Consider the following 22,024-nt stretch of genomic DNA (forward strand, 5'->3'; position numbering starts at 1 on the left):
TCAAATATTCAATTATACCCTCAGAAGCAATTATACTAGGAGCCTATCAGAAACAAAAGCTAATTTGCTAAAAGCTTTTTTTTTTTTTTGAAAGTGAAATACTAACTTTAAGATTGGATAAGCAGTTGTTGAGAAAAATATGCCATCTGTTTAGGAAGAACTGCTTCTGACTGACACACAGCAGGCACGTCACCAGAGGGTACAAAGCCTAAATAGGAAGAAAAAGAAGACATCACAAGATTATTTACATTTCAACAAACCAGGTAACCAAGTTTCCCTAGAACTATTAAATAACCTTCTCTCCTGTGGCTGTGTCAGCCAAAATAAACGTGTTATTGCACAACAGAATATAAAAAGCATTGTTCCTTCACAGAGATGGTGGGAACAAATGAAATATGGCATTTTAACAAAAGGAAATAAAGGAATTTCATAATTAAATTGTGAAAATACATGAAATATCATTTTTACAGAAAGGCAGAATCTGAATACAGGCAATTAGATGGTAATGTGGTTAGAAGGTAGAAGTTAGAATCAAGAATATGAGTAAAAATCCAGCCTCATACACTTACTTCTATGTGATCCTGGATAAGTCACTTAACCACTGCCTGCCTCAGTTTCTTCATCTATAAAATGTGGATAATAATGACACTTATTTTTCAGGGCTAACATGAGGGTAAAATAATATTTGTAAACTACTTTGCAAATATTAACGTGCTGTTTGACAGCTTTTTTAAAACTATTTTATAAAACATAAGTATATTGAAAACTGCATTTTTATATCTAAATCTGTTGCCTATTAGGCACCATAATAAATAGTTAACAAATGTTTATTGACTGACTACCAGATCATTTCATTCACTTTCCTTCATTTTGCCTCAAAGCCTCTTCTAAAGTTACATCATGTATCTTGACTTTCCTTGTTCTATCAGTTACTTAGTGGGTATGCTTTTTCTAATCGTCAGTCATCTCAGCTGGTTAGAATGTGGACTAATGGATGCAAATTCACAGATTTAATGCCTCATATAAAAGTTAGTACCTTCTGTTTAAAGGTCAGTGAATATAATTCTAATTCCAACCAATAATCTTAAAAATAAATAAGAGTTTACTCCATGAAAACCAGAATGACAATGCAACAACTTTATCACAATGCTAGAAAACCAGCTCAAAAGACATGCCCTATTCAGAGTTTGCAGAATAGAGTTAGAACCTCAAATGACTATCTACTCTGGCTGCTCTGCTTTATAGATGAAGAAATGAAGGTCCTGAAAGATTAAATGACATTAAATGACATGGATCATCAATTTAGAGCTGAGAGGGATTATGTTTTACAAATGAAGAAAAAGGCTCAGAAAAGTAGTCATTTGCCCATGCAATGCAGGCAATACTGGATCAGGGCTAGAGGTGAATTGAGGTTCTCCATCTCCAAACCTAGGGCCCCTTTCACAGTGCTATTTGACAAAAGTTACATGGCAAAGAGGAACAACAGGTAACTGGGGAAAACCCTAGTTCATTGCTAGTTTCTACAAGACCATACTGCTTACCTGTGAATGGAGATTTATCTTAATATATTAAGAAGAGAAAAAAATTCTACTTCTATATTAAAGTACCTATAATAAGAACAACAAAATAATTTATCTAACAATATGGAAACTTAATTCAGCATTTTAAATAACTTCTAAGACTGAATTTTGAAAAAAGAAAGCCATCCACTACTCTCCCAAACCAAAGAAAATAAAGTATGCATGCAACCTTGTTTATAAAAAGTAGTCACTAGCTTATTTCCCCAGAAACATTTTCTAGAATCCACTTGGTTTCTGTCTTGAATGTAGGTGTGTGTGGGTTTTTCTGCATGCAAACTTACTGTAATTAAGTGAGCTTCCCAAAAGAAATGCTATTTCATCAATAACCATGGCAAATGTTGCTACAAGAAGACTCTGCTTATATCAATATAAACAGAAGCAGTACTGTGTAAGTTCTGCAAGCATTTAGATACCCAGAGCCCCTCGGGGAGATGCTGTAGAAAGGTTAGAGGAAGGCCACCAAAGAATAAAAAAGGGCCACTGTGGTCCCTATTTCACTGAATAAGTTTGATTGACTCTTTTACTATGATACAAAGTAAGTAAGGCCAACAGAAATGGAAATCAAATAATATATTATTTGAACTAGGAGAAAAATATGCCTCTATAAGATGTACTGTGTTAATGAAAGATTGCTTAATATTCCACCAACTTGGCTTTAAAACAATTTTAAGCTGTCATTAGCCCATCAACCACACTACTACCAAACATACAGCTTGCTGAATACTGTAAAGCTTTGAGAGGGATCCAGAATCAAAAAGTACTTGGTATCCCTAAAGGGTAGAAGCCATTCCTAGTTCAAAAACTTTCATTTGTTTCCATAAAGAACAAATCTTTTTTTCTACAAACTCATTTTTCGCATACCACTATGTCTTTCCTGACAAGCAACTATGTGCTTCCCCATTTCCTCTCCACCTTGTCTCTCCTTTCCTTGACAGAAGAGGGACTGACTAATGAGGAATCTTGTATGTTAGGAGGTGAAATGGTTTTTTTTAAAAAGCTGAAGTTTTTGATCAACACAATTTTAGTGTTGATTTTTTTTAAAAACAAAATTCAACTTGAAGCAAGCCTCACACAACATAGAATCTTAAAGGTGAAAGGACCTTTGAGATCATCTTGTCTAATCCTGTTCTTACAATTACATAACAACAACAACAAAAAAAGATAATCAATGTAAATGCCTACTACTGAAATGCCAAACTAGACTTTGTTGAACCATGAATTTAGAGTCTGTGGGACTCATTTTCTGTTGAGGAACATTGTTCTTGGATATCTTGGTGTTTTAATTTTTTCTTTTGCTCTTTTTTACTAACCAGGGAATGCTTCTTCCTTGAAGAAAGTTCGAGTGTTGTGTCGTAAAGGCTTTCAACAAAATTTCTAAGGCAGGGGACATTCACTTCATTTTTAACAGCCTGAAAGAAAGTTATATGCATATTAATATCAATAATTAAATGTTGACTTTTCTTCTATTGCTCTGAGAAATTCATTGAAAGAAAAATGTAACTCACAGCTGCTACAGGGACGAGAATTTCAACAAATAAACCTGCCAACGCATGTTTGATATCTTTGTCTTTAACTTCCAGAAAATAATGTGCACACTCCTATTAAATAGAACAGAATAACAAAACAAAACAAAAAAGCAATGAAAAGTTGGAATGAAGATATGAAATAAGCCTAATTGTTTATAATCCAATCTGGAATTTGTGTTTCTGATTAAAAGGATTACATAGAATTACATAGAAAAGATATTATTAATTTTCATTCATCCCCAGACTATTTATCTCAGTATTTAAAAGGAAAAATCACTCAACTGGCAAAGCCACCATAAATGGACAAAGTCAGAACTATCTCATTCCCATTTGACAGTGCTACTCATTTAATTATTCCTACCTTCTCCCACTTTTAGCCTTATATGCTAAAATAACAAACCATCTGCAGGCAACAGATATCCTTACCAGTTCCTTTGCCAACCCAGATACTTAAATTATTCAATCAGAATGGAATTTTATCTATAGGCACAGAATATTATACTTGAGTTCTGAGGTCATATTGCATTTAGGCTTTGGGCACATGGATATTTAGTTATTCTCATTGACTTCTTTGTCTGTTCTCATAGCTCAGAGTACATATTAAGAATAATATCTCACACAACCTGTTTCTGCTCAGTGGGGTATAACTATGATGATATTTAGCAATCACTTAGCTAGATAATTGCTAGGACAATGTTTATCTGTCATCTGGTCAGTTTAGCCATACAAGAAAAATTAGTCTTCACAAAGGATGCTTTCATGGAACTAATATCCTATATTTTCCACAGTAATTTTATGACATTTGAATACTTTCATTATAAGATTTCCTATTAACACTGGGGCCATAATTAAAAAGTCCTCGATCTATTGGTAACTCAATAATATTTCTGCCTAAAATATACAGTCTTATCCTAAAAGATAGCTATAATTTTTTCCTGACACAAGACAGTAGCTCTTTAATAATTTTATATTATGTATTTATACCAATATTCTCACTCATAAGCTTGACCCAGCTATGGAGCCAAGTCACTTGATACTCTTCATCTATGGCTGGGAAAACTCAAATTTTCAACTGATTAAGACCATCATTCAAAGTAAGCCATTAACAGAAAACCTGATAAAACTTAGATTCTAATTTTTTCTATCTCATGTCTGCTTACCATACTTTTCTACATTCCCATCACCAAGAATGTTTCTCAAGCAAACCATGATAAGCACTGCATTATCTACATTCAAGTTCATATAGCTTATTGGGGGCTCTTTTAAATCACATGCTTATCAGCTACTTATTTATAGCATGAATGAGAGTGATTTCTTTCTGCTCACATTTGAAGTTCTCACGGATATATATTAGAGCATAAGATTACATTAATTATTTTTAGACATAAGGAGTATTGAACCAGCTAAATTCCATCCAGACTAACTGGCAGACATCTATGCAGTGGAAGAAGTCAACAAGACAACTAGCATTTTATTAAGGGTCTACTAGGTATCACAGACTGCATTAAGCCCTGAGAAAACAGAGAAATACAAAAGCAATCCTGCCCTCAAGGAGCTCACAATCTAATGGGAGAAACAACATAAAACAACTAGGTACAAACAAACAATATATAGATCAAAAGGTAGCAAAGGGAAGGCACTTGAATTAAGAACTGGGAAAAATTTCCTGTAGAAGGTAGGATTTTAGTTGGATCTTGGAGGAAACCTGGAGATAGAAATGAGGAGGGAGAGAATTCCAGGTATGGAGGTTAGCCAGTGAAAATGTACTGAGTTGGGAGATGGAGGAAAAAGTAACAGTAAACTAATTCAGTGGGACCTGCCAGTATAACCTTGTGCTCTAAAGGATGATATAAAAATCCCAAACACACACACACCAACAAGGTAACTGAGAAGAGTCCTCTGTGATCAAGTAGAATTGAGGTATCTCTCTGTACCCCATCCCCATCTCCCTCCCATTAACCCTGAGAAGTCAGTTTCCTTCTGATTTACAGTATAAAAAAAATTAGATGGGGTAGACTCTTCCAGTAAATCCCATGTTCAGCTTATTGCCCAGGCTCTTACCTGCATGAACTGAAGTGAAGCTTCAAAGTCCTCCACTGGATACATTTTAATGCGAAAGAATTTCATACCCATTATTAAACTGATAATGCTCTGAACCACGTACGGGCTCTGCTCTTTATGCCGGAGCTCTTTTAGTTCTGCCATAAATTTTTTCTTCACAGCTGGGAATCTGAAGGTAAAAAAACACATTTGTTTGATCAATTCTAGATAGGAAAATCATTTTTAACGCAGACCTCCCTCACTGAGCATCCAAGGGAGAAAGAGTCCTTGTGATAGAATGTTTTAAATTTGGTTTAAGGGTAATCTTAGGCTAGGATTTGGTTTAAAAAAAAGTCCAATTTCCCTTTGGATTCTCTTGCACCATATTTAAGCAACTCAACAGATGAAGTATGTGTATTACCTACACTCTTTATAAATGACTTGGCTTTGGCTTGTAGGGCTTTTGCTGAGCATGATATAAATTCCTGTTTCTTTAAGTAAAGTTATTTCTATTCAGTCCTAGGCCTCAAAGCACCGGAACTTCAGGGCTATAAGAGTGAAAAACATGCCATAGTGCATCATCACTGTTGCTTCACTCCCACTGTATTTTCCAAGTAGATTATAAATTGCTTCAAGCTTTTTTGAGGGTAAGAATGGCTTCATTTTGACCTTGATAACCTCAATAATTGGAATAGGCCTGGTATATAGTAGGCCCTACTAGGAAAAGCTCATTGATTAATTAATTGATTTCGGTATGCAGAGTACACACATACCTGAAAAATTTTGGTGCTCCTGTCCAACACCACTAGCAACTTAAAATTCCAAAATTTGAATTTTTTAATATAACATGTAATCTATTGATTGCTAAAGAATCTATTTTAAAATTACAGGAAAATCTTGTGTCAGTAATTGCTTATGAAATGAATACTATTCTGGAATACTAGAATTAGAGGGATTCATGAGAGGCTTTAAAGAAGTTGTCTTAAGACAAATTGATGTAACTAATCTTAACTGGTAGCTGATATATATGTAATTATATAAGTAAAAATATATCTTCAAAAAGTACACATTTATGAATATCAACTACATAAAGGGAAAGCTCATATACCTATATGAAAGCTATATACCTAACCCATCAACTGGTATCGTGGTTGAAGACAACATTTTGAAATGATCCATAATGAGATTTCTTTACTTACATAATCTTGGTGAGTATATCCCAGAAAGGAGCATGACAGCAGGGTGAGCTGCCTTTGGGAAACTGGCCAGGGTTCTGAAGAACTCCAAGGTTGCTCCAAGGTACAAAGGCTTTTTTTTTTTGGCAACACAATTGTCCAATTAAAATGCTCAAATTACTGCAAATCTTGTGATATCATAATCTCTGGGGTGGGATTGTTAACCTTATGTGTGTCATGAAATCATTAGTTATTTTTATTCCCCTTGTCAAAATTCATGTTTTCTAATTCACAAAATAAAATATCTAGGATTACAAAGGAAGCTAAATGTATTGAAATACAATAATCAAAATAAGTTAAAAAATTCATGGAAAGTTGATTAAGATCCTCTACTCTAAGAAATCATAACTGTAGGTAGTCCAAAGGGCAATGCATGTTGGGTACAAGAATGCTGCAACATATTTTTTAAATTTTTTTAAAATTCCATTTAAGGCAATGGGATTAAGTGACTTGCCAAAGGCCACACAGCTAGGTAATTATTGAGTGTCTGAGGCTGGATTTGAACTCAGGTCCTCCTGACTCCAGGACCAGTGCTCTATCCACTATGCCACCTAGCTGCCCCTGCAATATATTTTTAATAAGTAACTATGCACAAGGAGTAGCATAAAGATATCATTGAGAAAATATACAATTGGAAAATGAGGTGGACTTGTCATTAATAATAGTAATCATTAGTATGCATTTAATGTCTTAAGATTGATTATGTGCTTGACATGTTACCTTATTTGATGCTCATAACTACCCTGGGAGATAGATTTTCTTAATATTTTCATTTTAACAGCTCAGGAAACTGAAGCACAAAGAGGTTAAATGACTTTTCCAGGATCACTCAACTAGTAAATATCTGAGGCAGGATTTAAACTCTAGTCTCAATGCACTGTGCCATCTAACTACCACATAGCTACTGAGAACAAGATTAATCGAAAAACTTGTATATTGGCAGTTTGGATTTCCAAACAACATATCTTTCCATAAAAAGTTCCTAAGCCAATCCATGAAAAGATGCATACTGTGGCTGAGATATACTGTAACATTATAGAACTAAAGAACATAAACAAGATGGATGGTAGTATGTTCTTTGGGGAAATCCATTCAGAATGCTAACTTGGGATAGTTAGGAATATTCAATGGTACTTGGGAAATTTAGAGAGACTTCAATAAAGTCCTCCAGGATGCTGGAGGTAAGAGAAGTGATCTTCTATGGAGGACCTATTGATCTCAATCACATTGGATTTGAAGGAATGGGACAACTACAATCAGACTGAAAGGAGCAAATGCATATGGTGGATGAGATTTGGAAGACTGAATAGTGCATCTGTGTATCCTTACTCCTTATCATTAAAACTGTCTCCTGGATGACACAAGGATAAAAAGCCCTAAAACCCTAGAATCTCAAAGAAATTAAAATACAGGCAATCCCCAAAGGATAATAGAATCCTCAAAGTGAAGATAAGGAAGTGGCAGAATCCTATTAATGATGACGATGGGTATAAGAAGTCATATTAAAATATCATTAAGGAACTGTATGATTGGAAAAACAAATGAAGCAGTCATGTGGTAGGAATGGGATAGAAGAGGTGAGTGGCTTCAGTGTTCCCTTGGTACTCCTGAGCTATAAAAAGAAGCAGTTAAGTATCCAGGCTTATTGGGTGGCTTCCTTTATGGGGTACTTATGAAAGGACATGACACCACACAAGAGGAGAAAGCAGAGAAGAGCTGCTAGCTATACTGGGAGAGAGCATTCACATCAGTAAGAACAAAGATCTTTCACAGTACATTAGAACTCAAAAATTTATTGCAATGAGAATTATAGTATCTATTTATATAGTTCTGGGAGAAAAGGATGAAAAGCAAGTAGGTAAGAATAAATGAGATATTAAGTGAAATATTTATTTTTTATTTTGACAAGAATGTAGACTTAATTTTTGCTTAAAGTGTATATGCTTCTTTTAAAAAAGTTAATTCCTGATGAGCAAAATTCATAATACCATAAGCTAATTATTTTAGGGTTGATTATTTTTTCCAATTACATGCAAAGATAATTTTCAACATTCATTTTTTTTTGCAAGAAAATGAGTTCCATATTTTCCCTTTCCCTTTTCCCTCTCCATGGCAGTGATGCAGGTTTTTCACGTATATAACTCTTTAACATATTTCCATATTAACCATATTGTGAAAGAAGGTTATTCTAGATTTAAAAAAAAAACTGGACTTGTACTTTCATCAGTATCAGGAACTACTGATAAAGCTAATCCTCTGTGCCAGAAAATCTTAAAAATTGCCAAGGGCACAGAGAGGTTAATTGAATTTGTTTAAGGTCAAAAAGCTAGTTTGTGTCAGGGTTTTCCTACTTAGTGACCAGCTCTCTATGGGCTATATTTTGCTTCTTCTTATTATATTATAAATGAAAACAAATTTAAACATATTCTACTTTCACTTGTCCCAAAATAGTATGGAAATATTTCTACACATCTGTGATTAATCAATTCATATGGATATAGTTTCCCAGGGTCTTCCTAAGGTTCTGTTCTGTTCATGATAAGAAATAAAAACTAAATTTAGTTTTCTGATGCAACTCTAAAACTAATCTGAAAAATAGCAAAAGAGACTACTTTGAAATGTATAATATATACTAAGAAAGCAAATTCTATGTTGTGAAAAATCTATTCAAGACATATCAAATAACAATATATTTTTAAAAGTGGAGAGTTCCAGGACAAGCTATCTAAATCATGATTTAAATGGATTTGATGCAAATTTAAGCACACCCTACTTTTAATCAAAGTCTATCTTTGCTTAATTTCAATATAAATGGTCTCTGAATCACATTCAAAGATAATTTTTGTTAAGGCAACTTTTTCACCATAACAATGATGAGATGCTGCTAAAATTCTGACTTAAAAACACAATCCTTATAGTATTATGAGAAAAAATACAATACCCTAGAATCTCATTACTGTGGGAAATTATGATAAATGTACCATGAAAATAACCTTATTTAAAAGAAAAATCTACTGCAATGTCCTAGTTATGCCTAGTTATTTTTTTCAACGGAAAAATGTATTATTCTGAGCACTGAAATGATCTTACTAGAGGGAAGGAAGAGAAGTCCTAATTCTTGGAAAGTCACTTTTTTTTAAGGTTTTTGCAAGGCAATAGGGTTAAGTGGTTTGCCCAAGGCCACACAATTAGGTAATTATTAAGTGTCTGAGGTTGGATTTGATCTCAGGTACTCCTGACTCCAAGGCCAGTGCTCTATCCACTGCGCCACCTAGCCACCCCTATCTACTGAAATTGCTGAAGAAAAGAAATCCTTTTAAAAAAATTGACAGGGGCAGCTAGCCGTGCCAAAAGTCACTGCTTTAACTGATTTAAGGGAGACATGCTAATCTTTGATAAATGCTAATCATTGACTAATGGAGAGTATATTCTTTAAAGCAATTTAAGTATGAGATTATTGGAAGACAGAAATTTTTAAAGGTTATGCAAATGATCATAAAATCTTAGAATATCTCCTAAATATGAATGATTCATGAACTACTAACTACTAAAAGAACTGGATTCAATGATGGCACCTTGGCAGATTATAAGAACATGTCTAGATTAGGAAGGAACTTCAGAGACAGATAGGTCAGGTTAAGGGATTTACCCAAGGTCACAATGGTGGTGTTAGAAGTGAGATTATGATTCCAAGTCCTCTGACTTCAGAGCCAACATTTCTTTCTATCTCCCTAGGGCAACACACCACTAGTGGTACAGACTTGACTGATATGGCAATTCCATGTTCCCGTGATAACTATTATTAATCAACTATTAACTTGTCTTTTTTTCTTTTCGAATTAATAGAATCATAGAATGGATCTAGGTAATACATAGATAGAATTCTTCTAGACACGAAATCAGAAAGACCTAAATTCAAATTTTATTTCATAAACTTACTAGTTGTGTGACTCAAACCCTTTCTTTCTTTCTTTCTTTCTTTCTTTCTTTCTTTCTTTCTTTCTTTCTTTCTTTCTTTCTTATTTTATCAGCTGTAAATGTGGATAAGGTCACTGAGTGGTTCAGAGGATAAACCACTGGACCTGGAGTCAAGAAGCTCTGAGTTCAAATCCAGCTGAGTATTTGTGTGACCCTAGGCAAGTCACTTAACCCCTCTTTGCCCTGGAGGCACCTAGATGACTTAGGGGATAGAGCTCTGGGCTTGGTTCTGTTTACCTTAATCCACTAAGAAGTAAATGGTAAACCACTCCAGTATTTTCTTTGCCAAGAAACCCCATGGACAGTGTGATATGGTCCATGGGATTATGAACAGTTAGACACAACTAAACAAATGAATAACAACAACAAAAAAAGTAGATAAATAAAAGCACTTACTTCAGTGTTATTTGAAGGATCAAATGAGATAACCTATGTCATATGCATTGCAAACCTTAAATCACTATGTAAATACTAGCTATTATTATAAACTATTATCATTTAGTTCAAATTCCTCCAGTCACTACTGCTAAGAGACTGATGTTTTAGGTCTGTTCCTAGTTTAGCCTGGCTTGGCTCACACCCATAACAAATTTGAAAGCAAAATACCTCTGGGAGGCCTTACTTCAGTAACTGATATTCATGGTACATAATCCAGCAAAACAAAGGAAAATGGAAGTGGTTTCTTAAACTTTGCTATTTAACACCTAATGTAAATAAAACACAAAATTACTCTGGGACTGCTATAAAGAAGTTAAAGAATTTTGTGAAATGCAAGAATGACTGATTAGCAAAAAAAAGAAAATTGTAACTTTTCATTTATGCAGCATTTGGGCAGAATTAATTATTCCACTGAAGCACAAGTTTTCTAAATAAGTGAACTTTCAATCCTAAATGCTTTAAAAAAATTGTAATCCATTTTGAATAGAAATCTAATATTTAGTTTTATGTACATCCCAATTTCCTGTGACTAAACCTGATTTAATCTTTTCTTGAGGATTCTAGGGTCATCTTTATGAATATTAGTTATGCAAAGGTAGCATGATGTGGTACTAAGAACAATCTCAAGAGTTTGGAATTTCTTCCCAGCTGTGTGACTTAGAGCAACTTGCTTTGATTTTTTGGTCTACAAAAGCTTAAAGGTCTCGGGTCTTGAAGAATTTAGAAACTTTTTTTTGCTAGTTTCAGGTCATATAGATATTTATCGTTAGATAAATGACCTCATGAAAATAGAGTGTTATTAAGTACTACTCAGTCAGACAAACTACATCTTCCAAAGCTCTTTTCATCTCTGATTCTGCCACACATAACTACTTTGGTGCAGATCCTCACCATCACACCTGGACAGCTGTAGGAGCCTGCTGGTTGATCTCCTGGCTTCATCTTCCACTCAGCCATTAAACTGATCTTCCTCAAGTTTAAAATTGACCATGTTAGTCCTCTAAACTTCAATAGTTCCCTATCATCTCTTAGGATCAAAATAAAATACCTGTTAAGCTTTTAAAGTCTTTTATCATCTGGTCCCTTTGTACTTTTTCAGGCTTCTTATACCTTACATACCTCCATGTATTTTGTGGTCTAGTGGCATTGTCCTCCTTATTGTTCCTCTCATAAATACTCTGTCTTCTGATTTTGAGCAGTTTCTCTGGTTGTCCCCCATCTCTAGTATGTTCTCCTTCCTCTTCTCTGCCACTTGGTCCCCTTTAAGTCTTAGCTAAAATCCTATCTTCTACAAGAAGACTTTCTTAGACCTCCTATATCTTATTGCCTTCCCACTGAGACTTAGAATCTAAGATGAATTTCAATTTATCTGGAATATGCCTTGTGTTTGTAATGAGTTGTTTTATTATAGTTTTCCTATTAGGCTGTGATATTTTAGAGAAGGGACAATTTTTTTAAACATGCTTTGTGTTGCCAGCACTTAGCACAGTACCTGTTGACTGACTGATCTATGAACTGTACCCAAAATCATCTGGGCAGCATTATTGCTCTTATGTGAGCCCATAGGTTGAACTTATATTATTCTTCTCTTAGATTTTTCAGAGAGGCAATATAGAGTGGAAACGAGACAGAGAGAGAGATTGAGAACTGGATTTTAGAACCAGAAAATAAAAACTCCAAGACTCTTAAGTTACTGAAATGATGGCACCCTTCACTGGCAGCTCCTCACTGCACTTCTGCACCAGTAAGATTACAGAGCCAGGTGTCATGTTTAATTAACTAAGATGGAGTTAAAGGCATGAGAGCCTTGAATGAGAGATCCAAGGGGAGAAGGGAGACAGAGACAAGAGAGTAGGAGGAGACATAATTTCTACAAGTATAATATTGCTAATAGATTAATATTATTCATTTCCAGTTTTCTACACAGAACTATGGACTAGATAAATTTAGCTATGAGAACTTCCTCCTAAGTTGTTTCCATGACAGATCTAGGACATTTTTAGCTCGCCTGAAATAAGTAGAGAGCAGGATATAGTAATGGAACATGTTTAAATGGATTCTTTCATACTTTATAAGAAAAAATAAACATATGAAATATTAGAAACATTTTGGGAACTGTGTGGGGATGAGAAAATTCTACTTCACTTAGCTCATCCAGGGGTTAGACATCTATTAGACATCTATTATCCAAAGTGAATATTTGGCCCATCAAACAAGTCAATAATTATTAATCAGGTGGTGAGTGTGTGTGTGTGTGTGTGTGTGAAGCACTAGGCTAGACAGGAAAAGAAGGAGAGGGAGGGTGGGGTGTGAGGGCCAAAAAGAAGTCCAGTTTAACTGGACAAGAGAGTACAAAAAGGGGAGCAACATGTAATAAGAATGGAAAAATAGATTCAAGCCTGGTTTGTGAAGAAATTTAGAGCTAAACAGAAGCATGAACAGAGCACTGGGCCTGGAGGCAGAAAAATCAAAGTTCCAATCCAGCCTTAGACATTTACTAGCTGGGTGACCTTGGTCATGTCACTTAACCATGTGGGCTTCAGTTTCCTCATTTGTAAAAGGAGCTGGAGAAGAAATGGCAAATAATTTCAGTATCTTTGCCAAGAAAACTCCAAACAGGGTTACAAAGTTTGGCCACAACTGAACAAAAATCACAATAACAAGTTGATTGAGTTTGGGAGTCATAAGATCAGATCCACACACAGCAAAATTTCTTTGGCAGCTATTTTGGATGAGCTAGAGTGGGAAGGAACTTGAGGCAAAGAGAGATATAACTAGGTACCTGCTGCAATAATTTAGGTGAGAGGTGATAAAAGCCTGAACTAAGGTGGTGGCTGTGTGATTAGAAAAATGAGTTTGAATATGAGATAGAAATAGCAAGATTTAGAAACTGATCAAACCTTGGTTAGAAATGGTATAAAGGGTACAGGGGTGGAGCCAATACAGCAGCGTGAAGGCAGCATTTCCCAGAAATTCGTTCCCCAATAAACTCCAAGAACCATCAAATGATTATTCTAGCCAAAATTTAGAGGGGCAAAACCCACAGAAAGACTGAGCAGTACATTTTCCCAGTCCAAGATAACTTAGAAGTTCCACAGTAAAGGTGTGTTTCACCAGGACCCAGGGTTGGAAAAAAGCTCTGGCTACAGCTCAGTGCAGCCGAGCCCAGTTTGGGGATCATCAGGAACAATTTGAAGGGGTGGTGAGAGAACACTGCTGTACCAGAATGAGTGTAGAGTGAGGAGTACCAGCCTCAGAGAAGCCCTGTGGCGAGAACCTGAAATGGGAATCTGGGGAAACCAGCTTGCACTTCCAGAGCACATTCCACAGATGGTAAGGGGGTCAGGGGAGACTGCAGAAATTTCTCTGATCTCCCTGGGGCAGGACTCTGCTATTTGCCCACACTCAGATCCAGGTTGCAGTTTGGTCTTCATAGCAGGGCTCCTCCTAACATCTCCAGGGCAGAGAGGAGTGCCTGTCAGATCTACATGTCAAAGCACAGGCAAGAGAACATAAGACCTTGGAGGAATAAAGGTCCCAGTGGGGTATCCCAAAAAAACCTCCCAAAGCGGGTGTCCCAATAATACTCAAAAAATTCAAGAAGCACCCCAAAACCAGGCACAGACTGGAGAAATGAGTAAACAGAAAAAAAGAGGAACACCATCAAGAAATTCTTTGTCTGTGATCCCAAGAAAAATCAAAATGAGGAAGTACAAGTTCCTGTATTTAAAGACTCCAAGAAAAATAGAAGTTGGGCTCAGGCTATGACAGAGCTCAAAAAAGATTTTGAAAATCAAGTAAGGGAGACAGAAGAAAAATTGGGAAAAGAAATGAGAGAGATGCAGGAAAAACATGAAAAAGAAGTCAGCAGCTTAGGTCAAATGGATAAAACAGTTCAAAAAGTTATTAAGGAGAAGAATGCTTTAAAAAGCAGAATTGGCCAGATGGAAAAGGATATAAGAAAGCTCTCAGAAGAAAACAAATCCTTTGGATGTAGAATGGAGCTAAAGGAAGCTGATGACTTTTACAAGAAGTCAGGACATAATACTTCAACACCAAAAGAATGAAAAGTTAGAAGAAAATGTGAAACATCTCATTGAAAAAACAAATGATCTAGAAAATAGATTCAGGAAAGATAATTTAAATATTATTGGGATACCTGAAAGTCATGATCATGAAAAGAGCCTTGACCTCATTTTTTTTTAATTAGGAAAGGATTCTTTTTTTTTAAAGATTTTATTTATTTTGAGTTTTACAGTTTCCCCCCCTAATCTTACTTCCCCCCCCCCCCCCAGAAAGCAATTTGCCAGCTTGACCACATTTTTAAAGAAATCCTACAGGAAAATTGCCCTGGTATACTAGATGCTGAGGGCAAAATAGAAATTGAGAGAATCCACTAATCTCCCCCAGAAAGAGATTCAAAAAGACAACCCCCAGGAATATTATAGCCAAGTTCCAGAATTCCCAAGTCAAAGAGAAAATATTATAAGCAGCCAGAAGGACACAATTCAAATATCATGGAGCTGCAGTCAGGATCCTGCAGGACTTAGCAGAAACTACATTAAGGGCTCATAGGGCTTGGAATATACTATTCTGGAAGGCAAAAGAGCTTGGAATGCAACCAAGAATCAACTACCTAGCAAAACTGAACATCCTCTTCCAGGGGAAAAGATGGACTTTCAGTGAAACAGGGGAATTTCAAATGCTCCTGTTGAAACGACCAGAACTGAACAGAAAGTTTGACCTTCAAATACAGGACTCAGGTGAAGCATAGAAAGAAGAGGAAAAGGGTATATTATGAAAGACTTAATGATGATGAACTGCATGTATTCCTGCACAGAAAAAAATGATACTGATAATACTCATATGAAACTTCTCATTTAATAGAGCAGGTAGGAGGGAGCTTTTATAGATGAAGCACATGAGAGAGCTGAATTTGAAGATATAATATATTATAAAAATGGAGTCAGTGACTAAAAGGGAAATGTACTGAGAGTAAGAGAAAGGAGAGGTGGAATAGGCTAAGATATTTCATATAAAATAATATATATATATATACATATATATTTTTTACGATAAGCTTTTGCAATGATATGGAAGGGGGGAAGGTGAGGGGGAAAGAGGGAACTTTTACTCTCATCAGAAATGGTTCAGAGAGGAAACAGCATATACACTCAACAGGGTATAGACATCTAGAGTAAAAAGGAGAGAAAGGGGAAAGGGGGGATATGGGTGATAGAGGAGAGGGAAAATCATAGGAGAGAATAGTTAGATATAACACATTTTCTTTTTACTTCTTGCAAGGGGCTAGGATTGAGTGGCCTGTCCGGGACCATGGGGCCAGGTGGTTGCTGTGTCTCAGAGGTAGTATGTGGGCTTGTGGCCTCTTGCCCCCAGGTCTGGTGATCAGTCCGCTGTACCACTCAGCTACCCTATATCACATTTTAGAAGAGGGACAGAGTGAAAGGAGAGAGAAAAATATAATATATGGTAGTAGGGAGAAATGGATGGAGGGAATTACAGTCAGCAACAACAACAGTGGAAAAATATGGAAGTAACTTTTATGATGGACTTATCACAAAGAATGTGATCCACCCAAGACAGAGCTGATGGTATCAGAACATAGACTGAAACACTTTTTTCCCTCTTTCTTTTCCTTTATTTTGCATGAGGGTCTGTATTTTTTGGGAGGGGGAGGGGGTATTATGTTTGCTCTTAAACAAGAGTATTTTAGTAATGTATTAAAAAAATCACTTGTACAAAAATATTCATAGCAGCTCTGTTCATAGTGGCAAAGAATTGGAAATTCAGTAAATGTCCTTCACTTGGGGAATGGCTTAACAAAATGTGGTATATGTATGAGATGGAACACTATTGTTCTAGGAGCCAGGAGGGATGGGAATTCAGGGAAGCCTGGAAAGCCTGGAAAGATTTGGATGGACTGTTGCTGAGCGAGATGAGCAGAACCAGTGGAACATTGTGTACCCTAGCAGCAACATGGGGGTGATGACCAACCTTGATGGACTTGCTCATTCCATTAGTGCAACAATCAGCACAATACTTTACTTTTCTTCCTTAAGGATGTGATTTCTCTCTCATCACATTCAACTTAGATCAGTATATACCATGGAAACAATGTAAAGACTAACAGACTGCCTTCTGTGGGGGTGGGGGGGGTGGGGGTGGGGGAGGGAAGCAAGATTAGGGGGAAAATTGGAAAAAAATCCAAAAATAAAAAAAGAAATGGTACAAAGGTGGTTCAATGGATAGAGCACTGGTCCTAGAGTCAGGAGGATCTGAGTTCAAATCCAGTCTCAGACATATAATTGCTTAGCTGTGTGATCTTGGGCAAGTCACTTAACCCTACTACCTTGTAAAAACTAAAAAAACCCCAAAACCAAAAAAACAAACAACAAAAAAAAAAAAGAAATGGTATAAGGGCGAGTAAAGAAATATGGATAATGGCCAAACCTATAAATCTGGGAGAACTGGAGGATGGTGATGACTTTGTCAAGAAGAGGGGAATTTGGAAGAGGACTGGATTTTGGGGAAAATATAATGAGCTCAATTTTGGATAAGAAGAGTTTCAGATGTCTCTGGGAGATGTTACAAGCTGGTTAGTTTGAGATGTCCAATAGTTAATTGCTAATATATGACTGAAGCTAAGGAGAGAAACTGCAGCTAGATTTATCAATCTGTAAGTCATCTGCAGTGAGATAATAATGAAATCTATGGGACCTGATAAAGTTAAAAAGAGAAGAAAAGACAGAAGACAGAAGACAGAACCTTGAAGATCATATACTGTTTAGGGGACATATACAGATGAAAAGTCAGCAAAGAACATGTAGGAGAAATGAAGGCAGGAGATGTCTCTTCAAGAAAACTGAAATACACACACACACACACACACATACACACACACAAAATTCTAGAATAATCAGAAGGTACATTTACTCACTTAGCTTGTGCTAATACCCCAATTACTTCTGCATAGAGGTCTGCCACGATGTGCATATTTCCAGTGTTGGGACCAAGGTACCTAGCAAGACAGAATGAAGTGATATAAGAAGCACTGGTGACCTAAAAAGAACAAACGATTTCATTTTAAGCAATCCACTTATGCATTGTCCTTACGTACCCTTCCTTGTATTTAAAGTGCTTGAAGGCCAAATTAATAACCTCATGGATCAAACTGTCTATTACAGGATGAAGTGGAATCTGGAAATACAAGAATAATCTTTCAGCTGACAAGAGAATACTAAATATTAACTTGCTCACAAAGCAAATCACAATTTTGTATATGGCCTTTAGCAATATAATTTACCAAGAACACCAAACTTTTTAACATGACCTAGTAGTTATTAGTTGAGAAAACACCAAAGGCTAATTTCTATTACCATAATTATATAAGATGAATTAAGTAGTGAATATATTGCAAAATTGAAATATCATCTACTGAAATTTATTTATTTATTTATTTTTTTGTTTGTTTGTTTTAGATTTTGCAAGGCAATGGGGTTAAGTGGCTTGCCCAAGGCCAGACGGCTAGGCAATTATTAAGTGTCTGAGGCCGGATTTGAACTCAGGTACTCCTGACTCCAAGGCCAGTGCTCTATCCACTGCGCCACCTAGCCACCCCTATCTACTGAAATTTATAACAGATATTTTATTTCAATTCAGAAAATGTGAATAAGAAAGCACATTGATTTTTAAATTAGATTTGGAATATACTGTCAATTTAACAGCCAGAGACATTTAAATGCCAAAAACAGATTCAGAAATGACAAACTATCTTAGAACAACATTAAAATAGTAACATACCTGCTTCAAAACTTCTATTAACACTAAAGAAAAAATAAAATCAATAGCCAGATCTCTTCTTTCCATTAAATAATCTCGTTGCTGTTCATCACTGTAAAAATAAAAATATGTCAGTAAAGTGGGAGTAATGACTTCTGTTAATGTTCCTATTATGAGATCAATATGATCTGTTAAAAACTAGAAATCACAATGACCCACCCATAAGTTAAACATATTGCTGAACTATTGTTACAGTGGAACTTTCCAAGTGACTTAACCTCTTTGGGCACACATTTTATCATTTGCAAAATGAGTTGATTGATCTAGACATATGTTCATTTATTACAATCTTCCTTAGGATATTTTTACTCCATATAATCACTCATGGGAGGTCCTTAGATTCAGAAGAAATTCCTCTTCCCCATGTCCTTATATTCCCCCACCAAGAGGAAATAGTAAAGGAACAGAAGGCTAGACAAAGCATTTATTAAGTGTACTATGTGCCCGTCACCATGCTAAGAGATAACTTACAAGCAAAATAGTTCTGCCCTCAAAGAGTTTATATTCTAATGGGGAAAGCTAAAGTATAATGAGGAGTCTGAAAAGAGGGTTCAGGGAAGAGATATGTGGGATGCTTTTTGGAGTGCACAATAAATTAGCAAAGCAGAAGGTGTGGGCAAAGAGGAAAAGAAAAAGGAAAGGAAATGGAAGAGAAGTTTTCTAAATAAAGGAGGAAAAGTCATACAAGTGGTTTTTACCAGCTGAGAATGGGGGTGAGGAGGAGGAATGGAATGAAAGATCCTGTCCCACTTATTTCTCCCCCTTTCTGCTCCTTTCACAGACTAACTGGGATTAAAGCTTGAGATGTCCCAATTTGTTAGGGATAAAGAAAAGATAGCGAAGGCTCACATGGGGGTAATTAAATGATTAACAGAAAGGCAAAAATAAGATCTATGAGGGGGAAAAATGAAAGCATTGAGGTTATTTGGTATAAGTTTCTTAAATTAAATGCACTTTATATTCCAAATTGGGAACACTTGTATATATGAACAGGTGATACTTAAATGAGACATAAGGAACAACTTCTTTGTTTAGTCAGTTTGATAGATAATAGAATAAGTTAGCTAGCAAAGGACTTTGTGACACTGTCTTCCATGGAGATATGTATTAGTTGTCTGAGTTCCCTCATTTATATATGGTAGCTTAACTAATAGTACTGCCTGGAGGAAAGGAAATGGACATAAATGACTCAGGAGTCTTCTCATTCTGTGATCTATTTAGGGGATTACTGAGTTGGAAAATGCTATTATTTGTTGGGGGGGGAGGGGGAAGCTAGATGGGGGTAGAAGGCAGCATTAAAGAATAGAAGCTTAGGATATATTTTGGAGTATGGAAAAAGGGAACAGTGCCTGAAATGGTAGACAGGGACAAAAAAGGAGAAAGGAGGAAAAGATAATGCAAGAAATATTATCAACAGTCAGGAGACTGAAGACAAATTTTGGACCCATCATTGATTAGTTGTGTGATCTTAGAGAAGTCATCGAATCTGAGTCTTATTTTGAGAAGTATAATTATGATCTGTCATGAAACGGAATGAATGTATCAGGGGAATAGAAGATTCAAATACAATCCCTAAAAGGGGACTTCAAAAGATGCCACAAGATCTCTTTATCAGTAATTAAAAACTCACTTTGAATATAGACATACCTATTGAATTCCTGGTGGGAAAACTCTCTTCACTGATATAGATCAGCAATTAACTTTTAACTGTCAATATAATCAAAGAGCCAATAAAGATTTATTGGACCTACTATATGCTAAATGCTGGAGAGAGAAAAAAGAAATCCAGTTCCTGCCTGTTTTACAATCACACTGAGAGGTTATGTGACTTTTCCATGATTAAAAAAGTATGTGTGTCAGAAGGACAACTTTGAATTTGACTCCAAGAATGGTCCTTTCTCAGTGGATACTTGAGTATATCCACTGTCTTTGGGTGACCCTTAATTTCAATTATTCAGAGACACTGTAATATCTTGTGACTACAGGAATAATGTTTTAAAAGGTGGCAGGCTGTCTCTCACATAATTAGACATATTGCATAATTTCTATAAATGCTTAGAAGCATTTATATAGGGCTTCCAAGCTTACAAAATGAAATCAATGAACCACTGATTCCATTATATTTATGCTTTCCAGTAGGAAGTTTTAGGTAAATACCTTTCAAATAAAGGGTTTGGTGTGAATACAGTTTTGAGATTTAACTGCCAGGAACATTTTACAAGAGTTATTTTGGCACGTGAATTATTGAGTTCATACATATCTTGGGAAGTTTTAATTTAAATGTACATTCCTCATATTTGTCTAAATTTCTCCTTTCCTTTCTTCTAGAAAAAAAGCCTACATTGTTAGTTAGATGAAGCCCTAGAGAGACCTATGCTTTTCTGGATTTCTCTCAACCTCAAATTTCCTTTTTTTTTTTTTTTTTTTAACTGTCAAATACTGAGAAATGCTACTAAAATCCAGTTCCAGAGTTCCGATTCTGGGTTGGATCTCAGCAAGTGACTCTGATCTCTTAAAAAGTTCAGCAATACAACTAAAAGGGAAACATCACTGTCAATTCAAGTAGAAGTAATTACATTATTTTCCATTTTAAATGAATTCATGAAATATTCATAAAGTTTTAGCAGTTAATTATTCACAAATGAGTTTAGAAGAAACTTCAAATCCCATTAGTCCAACCTCCAGACTCAGTTCTATAATAATTTGAAATTTAGGAAACTCACTAATTCAAAATAATTGTAGGGGGTGACTATCTGAATTATATCAAATTCTAACAGAAATGATTTTATTTCTAATAGTATAATAATAATATCAGTAAAAGTCTGCTTTAGTGAGTGGATAAAATTATTTTAATTAGCATAACACATTTAAAAAAACACATTTTCTAGTGATATTATATAGCTGCCAGTTATGGTATACCAAAGTCTCTGAAGATTTTAAGTTCAGAGTTACCAAAAAGACATTAGATGAGTGCATAATGGGGATGAGTTACTGACCTGTCATAATATATGGGAAGCAGAATAGAAGATGTCACCTAGAGGCATGTCTAACCAGAAAAGAATGTTAGGGTTTAGAAAAAAGCAAGGAATCTTGCTTGTTCCATTGGGGTTCTTGGAAGATATGTAAGAGCAGATGGGTAAGGATCAGTCAGTTAATAAACATTTATTAAGCTCCAACTATGTTTCAAGGCACAATATAGAGCACACACAAAGAGGCAAAAGGCAAGGAGTTTCTTATTTCACAATATGATTAATATAGAAATATGTTAAACATGATTATACATGAATAACCTCTATAAGATTCCTCGCTGCCATGGGGAGAGGGAAGGAAAAGGAGGGAAGTAGAAAAAAATGTGGTACTCAAAAGT

At 35.6% G+C, this 22,024-nt stretch overlaps 1 protein-coding gene across 10 annotated transcripts in view; it reads right to left on the reverse strand.

The window, feature by feature from the left end:
- FRY (FRY microtubule binding protein) overlaps positions 1-22,024 on the reverse strand; it is a 568,375-nt gene that overhangs the window by 183,025 nt on the left and 363,326 nt on the right. For all 10 annotated transcript variants that reach the window (XM_074216094.1, XM_074216087.1, XM_074216086.1 and 7 more), the window contains 7 exons: positions 18,619-18,709; positions 17,936-18,015; positions 17,756-17,836; positions 5,168-5,336; positions 3,086-3,178; positions 2,891-2,989; positions 107-208 (listed from right to left, as the gene is read on the reverse strand). In XM_074216094.1, coding sequence (XP_074072195.1) covers positions 107-208; positions 2,891-2,989; positions 3,086-3,178; positions 5,168-5,336; positions 17,756-17,836; positions 17,936-18,015; positions 18,619-18,709 — 715 coding nt within the window. The remainder of the gene's footprint in view (positions 1-106; positions 209-2,890; positions 2,990-3,085; positions 3,179-5,167; positions 5,337-17,755; positions 17,837-17,935; positions 18,016-18,618; positions 18,710-22,024) is intronic.

This window comes from Macrotis lagotis, chromosome 1 (genome assembly GCF_037893015.1).
Source record: "Macrotis lagotis isolate mMagLag1 chromosome 1, bilby.v1.9.chrom.fasta, whole genome shotgun sequence".
Lineage (NCBI taxonomy): Eukaryota > Metazoa > Chordata > Mammalia > Peramelemorphia > Peramelidae > Macrotis > Macrotis lagotis.